The sequence below is a fragment of the Thunnus maccoyii genome, chromosome 3 (genome assembly GCF_910596095.1).
Source record: "Thunnus maccoyii chromosome 3, fThuMac1.1, whole genome shotgun sequence".
NCBI classification, from domain to species: domain Eukaryota; kingdom Metazoa; phylum Chordata; class Actinopteri; order Scombriformes; family Scombridae; genus Thunnus; species Thunnus maccoyii.
The window spans coordinates 16,306,917-16,316,876 of record NC_056535.1 but is presented as its reverse complement, the minus strand read 5'-3'; the positions used below and the strand labels follow the sequence as shown (position 1 = coordinate 16,316,876).

The 9,960-nt window shown below is 40.0% G+C and overlaps 1 protein-coding gene across 1 annotated transcript; it reads left to right on the top strand.

The window, feature by feature from the left end:
* The first annotated feature begins 879 nt into the window (after positions 1-879).
* Positions 880-9,665, top strand: gata2b (GATA binding protein 2b). The gene is made up of 6 exons (XM_042406753.1): positions 880-1,131; positions 1,371-1,800; positions 2,402-2,995; positions 4,883-5,028; positions 7,799-7,924; positions 8,977-9,665. The coding sequence occupies exons 2-6, from the start codon at positions 1,575-1,577 to the stop codon at positions 9,259-9,261; spliced, it is 1,377 nt and encodes a 458-aa protein (XP_042262687.1). The 5' UTR covers positions 880-1,131; positions 1,371-1,574; the 3' UTR covers positions 9,262-9,665.
* Positions 9,666-9,960: the final 295 nt, after the last annotated feature.

Sequence of the window (9,960 nt, the reverse complement as noted above, 5' to 3'; positions counted from 1 at the left end):
ACTGACGTCAGGAAACGGCGTCAAGCAGGCGGCAGGGTTGGCCGGTCGGGACTGCACGCGCTCCCTCTCCAATTATTGTCTGTCAATCATGCGCAAGGAGGGAGAGAGAAAGAGAGAGACTGAACTTTTAGCCATTTAACGTCCAAACATACCAGGAATCAGGCCAATTATTGGGAAAAAAAGACTAATTATCTCACACAAATATAGATGGAACACAAGCACGTGCGGTAAAAACATCTTGTTCCTTCACCTGAATACAAAATAATAATTCATCCTGTGCAAATCACATCATCAGTGCATTTGTCTTTACTCAATATTTCTTCAAACCGTTTGCGTATTAGAAAACTATTAAATTAAAATGAAAAACCATTAAATTTGGGTCTTTAATTTGAGTTACATTGCTGCCCAACGTGAAGACTTTATTCCACATTTACTTCACTAATCAACGTTTCTTTAAAGCGTTAACATCAATTATAACACTAAAAGACATTGTAGTTTTGCTCCACTTCTGCTGGTGTGCACATGCAGTGACAATTATAATAATTTTATTTAACATTATTTTTATTTCTTTATTTATTTACCAGATATTCATTATTTGTCCATTTCTGCCAAGCAAGGGCCATTATGGAAAATAAAGTGACAGCTGAGACTAATATTCTATAGGAAAGTTTTGGAAAAATAATCTATAAATATGCTATTATACAGCCTATTTATTTTAGATAGATGTTATGTTTCTGTAGATTTTGCACTGATGATTAAACATCCATAAATTACAGCACAGGCCTGGCTCCAATAAGCCTGACTATGAGTGTAGATATATGAATCTTGCATAGATATCTTTGTGATTTTCTGGTCGGGGGTTCCGCCTCTGAGGTTTTATGGAGGTTGTGCGCAATTGGCTGAGTCAAAGCTTTATTGGAGACTCCGCCCCTGAGCTTGACAAGCCTGGCCCCGCGCTGTCAGCCACAGTTACGTGTTGCTTTAAGTCCCAGCGGACGGAGTTTACTCCGACAAACACCAACCAAAAACTGGAGAGGACCTGCGGCACCAAAAAGAGACGGGGAGCACATTTTTCCAAAGAGGCGTGAGCCAGCTGCGGACACTGTGGATAAAATAACACCACAGGCAGAGGTACGGATTGTTTATTTTATTGTCACTAAGTAATGCTTCTGAGATTAGTGATAAAACCGTACTGGCCTGCGGAGGTGTATGAAGAGTGATGTGGTAGTAAATATGGTGGGTGGAGATGATTTTTTTTTTTTTTAATATCTTAAAGTTGCATCACTCCTTGCACCACAGGAGCAGTTTGCACCAGCCTGCACAACAACTTTGCTTTTAAAATATTAACATGTGATGTTTGCTTGTTGCAGGTTTCCAGTGTCAAACTCGACTTGATGTGCAGGAGAAGAGAGGAATTTAAGTCAGAAGAAGAAAACCCGTAAAGCATTAGTCTCCTACTGTACATGGACACTGTGAAGATCTCGTAAAAGGACAAATATTTCTGTATCCTTTCCCTGGATATCGATCGACTCTTCAAAAAAAAAAAAAAAAGCGCGCTACAGAGAGTTATAGAGATGGATGTGGCGGCTGATCAGCCCCGATGGATGCATCACCACGCCGTGCTGAACGGACAACACCCGGACTCTCACCATCCCGGCCTGGGGCACAACTACATGGAGCCCACGGCTCAGCTGCTGCCTCCGGATGAGGTGGATGTTTTCTTTAATCACCTGGACTCACAAGGAAACCCGTACTACCACAACTCTGCCAGGGCCAGAGTGTCCTACAGCCAAGCGCACGGTAAGATCCCAAACGCAGGGTCAAACTTTAACAAATGTCCTGAAGATAGTGACTTATTGTTGGCTTTTTTTGCATGAAAAGTACGACTTGTAAAGCAAAATTGTTTTCTTTTTGAAATACAATCGCCAATATGGTTTAGTGGTTGTTTGTTTTATGATAACACTGAGGTAATTTTACACATTTTTTGAGTATTGAACATTAAACATGCAAACAGTTTTCTGCTGTTTGAAACGTTCAAATGTGGTTTAAAATGTGAACACATTTCCTGCCTTCATGCACAGCTTATTTATTGTTGTCACATTTTTTTTGAAAATATTTGCCCACAAATTCTCTAAAGTAAAATATATCCTGAGATTAAACTGATAACGTAACTGTGCAAATCAGATCTGAATTTTTATATGACCATTTAAGTGCGGGGAATAGGGATGTAAATTATGTGTTGTTTATTAATTTAGTCTTTATTTGCACATTTAAATCAGGACAGTTAACCTTGATATCTTGAAAACTTGCATGCAACAGAAAACACCACACTTATATTAAACGCTGAATCAGCCTGTCAACATTTCTGTAATACATGTTCTGCTGTTTGATTATTTCACAGCTCGTCTGACGGGGACTCAGGTTTGCCGGCCTCATCTCATTCACAGCCCGGGGATTTCATGGCTGGACGGTGGGAAAGCAGCCCTGTCGGCTCACCACCACAACGCCTGGGCCGTGAGCCCCTTCAGCAAGCCCAGCCTGCACCACCCGGGCTCCGCGTCCCCCGGCGGCCTCTCCGCCGTCTATCCGTGCAGCAGCAACTCAAACACGGTCTCCGCATCCTCGTTAACGCCGCCGTCCCACTCCAGCCCCCATCTGTACCCTTTCCCCCCAACACCACCAAAGGACGTATCGCCGGACCCGGGGGCCGCGTCTCCCTCGTCCTCCGCCACCAGAATGGACGAGAAGGAATCTATCAAATACCACAGTTCGTTACCGGAGGGGATGAAGATGGAGGGTTCAAGTCCACTGAGGAGCAGCTTGGCCTCCATGAGCGCTCAGACGCCCTCCACCCACCACCCCATACCGACATATCCCAGCTACTCTCTGCCAGCGGCCCACGAGTACGGCGGCAGTCTGTTTCACCCCGGCAGCCTGCTGGGAGCTTCATCCAGCTTCAGCCACAAGAACAAAGGCAAGACACGGTCCTGCACCGGTGAGTCCCCCTGGAAGCACGGGAGATAGTCCTGTATGCAGTATAATCTTAAAAAAGAAGAAGGCTGTCAGTGAGTTTATATACCGGCCTAATCTCATCTCTGCAGTTTGATTTGAGTCATTGGAAATTAAATTAAATTAAATTAAAACTAAAGATAGCTCCTGTCAAGCAATTAATATATTTCTAAAATGCCATGGCTGACTGTAGTCTATTGGAGGTAATATTTGTCTATCTGTGGTGCAAAGATAGGCTTATTGAACTACAGCTTTCCTTATACTATATTTATAATTTATGTACTAATCTGTCCATAATCCTATAAGATGATTAATGATTATTTCACCTTTTATATCTTTTTTCATATGAACACAAACAAACATAAATAAATAGGCTCTAATGCCTTTTAAAGTTAAAGTCGTTTATTAATGTTAGGGTATATAAAGCAAATATAGTATAGGATTAACATCCCACAATTCTTAATGAGCTAATTAAATTATATTTAAAAAAGACATTTTAAAGTATTTAAAAGAACATTTACTGATGAGAAACTCTTGATGAGAAACGGTTTTTCACAAATGCAGCCTGTCAGGAAAGATACACTTCTGTTATATCAACATTATATCATTTACTGTTTAAATTATAAAGCCTGTAAAATCAATTTAATATATTCCAAATATAACCAGATTCATTTATTTTGTGCAGGACGTTAAACGCAGCCAGCCTATTGCAATGTGCAGTCTATGATTTGAGCATCAAGATGAATATATCATTTTCCAAATTGTGTTAGAATAATAATAGATAAAAAATAACAATGTTTAAAAAACAAACAAACATGTATATAAATGGTTTCAGACTCGACTATTCTCCAACACAGAGCCACTTTGATAATCCTCTTTTGTTCACCGTGACTCTGTAATGATGCCTGAGCTGGCTGCAGCAGACTGGTGAACTGGATCCAGCCCAGAGGTGTGAAAGGAAGATCCGCAGGCACACAAACCTCAGTATTTAGGCTGGGAGTCGCCTCTCTGTTACATAAGACATTAATACATTGTCCTGATTGTTATTTGATTACAGAGCAGGAGACTCCCAGCTTCAAGCCTGGTTGTGTTTAACCAGTTTATGAACGGGAGGGTGACCTAAACTCACTGTAACTGACTTGTTTCATGAAACAAGAGCTGACAAGTTTATTGGCCATATACTGTATTTTTATGACTTTAATGGAATCGCAGGTTACATGAAAGTGATTCATGTCATTAAGTTAAAAGTTAAAATGACCCATATTATTACTTTTTTAATATTGTGGTCGTTTGCTTCAGGATTTTGGAAGGTTAAACATCTTGGTTCATTTTATAAAGAATAATTAAATGGCCTGAATTTTAGCTTTTTTTTTTCTTTTTTTTTTAATGAAGAACTGATGTTGGATTGATGCGTGAGAAATTGAGTGTGAAAGTACTGGAAAAACAAACTTTTCTTCTAACTTTTAGCTGCTTTTGTACCTCTGATAATGCATACCCTAGAGTCAGTGGGTATAAAAGTTAAATAATATGCTCTTTAGTCTATAAATGAAGGTCTTGTTTGTGTATCGCTGAACTAAAACTCACAAAGAATTTCAACCAGAAAAAATCCTGTTGAAATCTAATTTGTCCACACACACACACACACACACACACACACACACACACACACACACACACACAATTAATTCAAGTAACATAATCAGAACGGTCAGTGAAGCTAATAAAAATATATCTTTACAGTTTGGCGACCATACACACAATGAACAAATTAAGCGAAAGAGCTCAACGGTTAGATCTAAAAAGTGGGAGCATTTTGTTTCCCCGCTGAGTATAAAGTTTGATTTTACAAATGTAAATGTGCGTTTTCTTACAGAGGGCCGCGAGTGTGTAAACTGTGGAGCCACCTCTACACCTCTGTGGAGACGTGACAGCACCGGACACTACCTGTGCAACGCCTGCGGGCTCTACCACAAGATGAACGGCCAGAACAGACCGCTCATTAAACCCAAACGCAGACTGGTGAGTCTTGACCACTGCATGCGTGCATGCATATGTGCGTGTGTGTGTATGTTTGTGGTGGGGGTTAGTAAATAAAATGAGTGTAAGGTGGAGGGAGACGGGGAGGAGGCACAATTCCAGGAAAGTTATATTTTCCCAATCAGTTTCCAGGAATTGTGTTTCCCACTCACCTCTTGCTCCTTCAGCTCAGGCTGTTAGCAGAGTGGGACTATCTGTGTTGTTTCTGTTATCATTATTACTGCTACTTCTGATACTGTCATTGATAGCGGGGCCAGCACACCATCCCTCAAAACAACACAGTGCCTCGCTGACACCCTATGGCTCGCAGTGCTGCCATGTGTTGCACTGAGTTATTTTGTTTAGATATGCGGGGAAAAGGTGCAAAGTAAAGGCATGTTTTTTATTGTGACATGTGTGGTGGGCACAAAATTGACGCATTTTTCAAATAAACTAAAGGATTAAGTGTTCCTGAGAAAATTCCCCTTCTTCTAAAGCTGAATAAACCATTAAAAAGCCATTGGATTATCTGAAAATGCAACGTGACAAAGCTGAAAACAGGGCTGTTGTTCTTAGCTCGTGAAAAGTTGACATTTTGTGGAGATTTATGGTTTTCAAAGGAGAGTCTGTCTCACTGCAGAGAGTCAGATCGGCTTTGGTTAAAGTCAGATATTTCCCATCATGAATTGCTTTAGACATCAGTGTTGCTGGGCAGAAGGTCAGCAGTCACATCCCCAACTTCATGTCACATACTGAGCACTTTAGAATTGCATAAGCCATTGTTCAAAAATTCAATACCTGGTCAGGGGAGTCGCACTTTTAAAGGGTGAAATCTGATGTTGAATAAGTACTTTAAATCTAAGCACTTTAAATATTATTTAAGTGAATTATCATTTTGACCCAGCAGCAGCAACTTTGGCTGCTAAAATAACAGCTGACATAAAAAAAACATTCCTACTAACCGATAATAACAACTGATAGCTCGTAATATTTTCAAAGAAAAGCAAATATCTTTGCAGCCTCAGTGTATTGATGTAATTCTCTGCAGCAGTTGTGTTTGCAGGAGGCAGCTGTGAAATGAAGACCGTATTTGTAGAGTCAACAGACTCCTTAAATCAGCAGTAGCTAATAAACTGCAGTGTAGGTCTACCAGATTTTTAAACCAGGATATGTGGAAACGGTTTGTTACATTGTTTGATACTGAAGGAACTCTGGACCAATGTGACAGGACTGCAAAATAAGAATAAAAATAAAAATACAAGCAATTATTCTTATAAAATCTGTATATTAAGTATTTTATTCTAAACTGTCATCAAACAACAAATTTAAGTTAACGCACGTTTCTTTGAAGGAAAGAAGGTTGAGAAAAAAGGTCAAAGTATAAAGACAATTTGAATAAGAAAGATGTTATACGAACATGTAGCGTCAGCCATGAAAAAAGGCAAAATCGTTTTTTTCACCCGTGTCGAATAAAAAGATTTCGAGGCTGTTTGCGTCGACACATGCGGGCTGTTGAGACTCTATACAGACGTGTAGAGCACAAAGGCAAACTGTCTGTTTCACACAAAATATATGGGCATTTATTTCAGCGTCTTTCAGCTATAAAAGCGTATACGGCCATATATCAGGCCTGGTTTCCGTATGGCTCGGCCGGGGCTCAGTGCTCCAGTGAGCCTTGTGTTCAGTGGCAGCAGGCTTCCAGTTGTTTCCTCTCCGGATATCTGACCGGTCCAGATAAAGCAGCGGGGCCAGCGCCTGTTTCCTCCTGCGGCCTCCTGACTAACTATAGGCTCAGACCTCATTTTCTGGTGGTCAAACTCTCCATCCATGACACAGAGAGTAGGACAAGGTGAAAAAAGAGTTTAAAATAGAGGATTGGGAAAGTTAAGGAAGCACCTTAGGCACCGTTTTCTTGACTTTCACTGTATTCATAGAAAAAAAAGAACTTTAGGGAAAATAATGACTGAAGATAACTATTTTGTGTGTGTGTTTTTTTTTTAAAGATTTTTAAATTATTGCAACATTTATGAGTGAGGGTGCAGATTAATGTCTTAATTTTCTGTGGTAATAGGTCTAACTCAATTAAAAGCATGAAATAATCAGGTGTGAAGAACCCATCAGGGTTGATGTGACACTCTGGACTCTTCACTCATCATATTAAACTAGTTGAGCTTTGTGTATGTGAACTGAGCATTTGAAATAATAAATGTACTGCATCAAATTAATGTTCCCTGTGAGAGATTTAAATTTAAAATCTGATGTCAGAATATTGCAGAAGTAACTCCCATCATATCATTGAACGTCTACAAATCTTTCACCTAAAGCTGAACTGATTAGTTGATTAACCGATTTGTCAGTCAGCAGGGGATTAATTGGCAACAATTGTGATGAATGAGTAATAGAGGAAGTCATTTTTAAAGTAGAAATAGCTAAGATTCACTAGTTCCGGCCTCTCAAATGTGAATATTTTCTGGTTTTCTCACTCTTCTATGATAGTAAACTGAATATATTTGGGTTTTGGTTGGACAAAACAGGATATTTAAAAATGTCACCATGGCACTGGGAACTTGTGATGGGCCTTTTTAGACCAAACGATTATTGAATTAATTGAGAAAATAATCAGTAGATTCATTAACATGAAACTGTTTAAATCAATAGAATAGAAAGTTGAGCTAATTTCATATACTGTCTTGAATGTAAATATTCATTAACTGTACTGTTCTTTGCTGCTACTGAGCTCTAATCAAAGTCCGATTGATATTTTTCTTCACAGTCTGCTGCCAGACGAGCAGGCACCTGTTGTGCTAACTGTCAGACGACCACCACCACACTCTGGAGGCGCAATGCAAATGGAGACCCGGTGTGCAACGCCTGCGGCCTCTACTATAAACTGCATAACGTAAGTCTTTGACTGCTGATCGCCAAGTTGGGCCCGTACAAAGCTGGCAGGGTCAAGTAGACGGGAAGTAGGCAGGCAGGTTACACTGATTGTTGAGGGATAAGAGAGGCAGAGAGAAGAGAGAGAGTGAGGGTTGTTTTACTCTCAGACGTTGCTGTTTTCTTTCTTTGTGCTTTATTGTTTCCATGGTAGGCGTAATCCCCTCGAGAGTCACAATGGTGGGACTGTTGTTGAGTGGAACTGCCACAAGTCCAGTCTCCGTATGAATAGCATTAAGACTGGAGGCATCAAAAAGACTATAGACACTAAAGATGTGTATTTTCAAAGGATGAGTGTGATGATAATCTATATTTTTCTTAATGTCAACATATCCCATGAAAAGACCAAAACCAATAATGACTGAAGTATTACCTGTGGGACCAAAGTCTAATTTATATTTCTGTGTTGTTGTCCAAAAACTATTAAAAACACATCAAGCAGCCACACAGTTGCATTGCTCATGTTCCTTTGTTATGATGAACATCAGCATTGTAGTTTATTTGAGTCGATCCCACAAACACTGTCCTGCTGCTGTAAATACTCCCTAGAGCACTAATTGTGTGTTAATCCGCTGCTGAAAATAGTCCCAAACAAATTCACAATTTTCTCCTGTTTTAGAAATGATGGTTAAAAAACTACAGTGCCCAGCTGTTTCAGGAAATTATTTAGCCTTCTTAAAAAGTGAGATAACATATTTGTGAAACATTTTTAAAGTTTTAGGTATTCAGTAGGAAGCAATGAGCTCGGAGCTGAGAGCCACAGACAGGGTAGGGCAGTCAGAACATATTCAGAGGTGGGCAAACACCTAGATTTGTTGACAATATCAAAAATATAGGAAATTGTGTGCTTCATCCTTTAAAGACATATCAAAGTATCTAGATATGACACAACCTATAGGTAGAAAAATGTATTTGATTACATACAAGTTCCAGATTTCTGGGTTTGAACCTCAGAACTTTCTCTCCAAACTTAAACCACATCACTCACCTCCTAACTTCTCCCTCTCTATACAGGTGAACCGGCCTCTGACCATGAAAAAGGAGGGAATACAGACACGCAACCGGAAAATGTCCAATAAATCCAAAAAGACCAAGCGGGGCAGCGACTGCTATGAGGAGTATTCCAAAAGCATGCACGACAAGAGCTCTACCTTTAGCGCTGCCTCCCTGGCCGGACACATGTCCATGGGCCACTTGCCACCTTTCAGCCATGCTGGACACATGCTTCCCACGCCCACCCCGATACACCCTTCCTTTGGCCACCCGCACCACTCTAACATGGTGACGGCTATGGGTTGAGAGGGGAGTTGGGGAACCTATAAGATGGTTATATGAAGGGGGATGAGGGTCTCACTAAAGGACAGTGTTGTGATGTTTAAGACATGCAGTTTGTGTGTCTTCATCTTGATTGTCTCTTGATTGATTATGCCAATGGTTTGTTGGAGAACAGATGTGTTGTGGGAGGAAAGGACCTTTTTACTCCTTATCTATAGGTACCGATTTTGATGGAGGAAGACAGAGAGAGAGATTCTGCCTCCTGTCTGCAAGGCACACACATGTAAACACAAAAAAATGTCATTGCACCTCAGATTTACTCCAACAGTCCACACTGACGGCATGACTGCAGTGTGGTTCAGTATGTGCCGAACAGGTTTATAATAACTGTGAATATTGTAAATATGTGAGACTGAAGGGGACGTCCCAGACAGAGCAATCCCCTTCACAACATTAAATGAAAAATGCTGGATTTTTTGCTCATGGACGATTTTAAAGGAATTTTCACAAAAGAAAACAAGCAAACAAAAAAAAGGTTTATGAATTCCAATTTGACACTGTTTATTATAATTCTTGTTATTATAATTATTGTTATTATTGTTATTCAGATAATTTATTTTCACTGCCTTTTTTTTCTTTACCTATATCACCTGAATCATAATATGGATACTGTTATCCCAGTTATTAATATATTTTTAGCTGAAGCGCTTTCTCTGAGCTGGT

Excerpts from the sequence above, each read along its gene's own strand:
- gata2b (XM_042406753.1), top strand. The coding sequence starts at position 1,575 with ATGGATGTGGCGGCTGATCAGCCCCGATGGATGCATCACCACGCCGTG. Across the intron at positions 2,996-4,882 it reads CAAGACACGGTCCTGCACCG|AGGGCCGCGAGTGTGTAAAC; the intron begins GTGAGTCCCCCT and ends GTTTTCTTACAG. Across the intron at positions 7,925-8,976 it reads TCTACTATAAACTGCATAAC|GTGAACCGGCCTCTGACCAT; the intron begins GTAAGTCTTTGA and ends CTCTCTATACAG.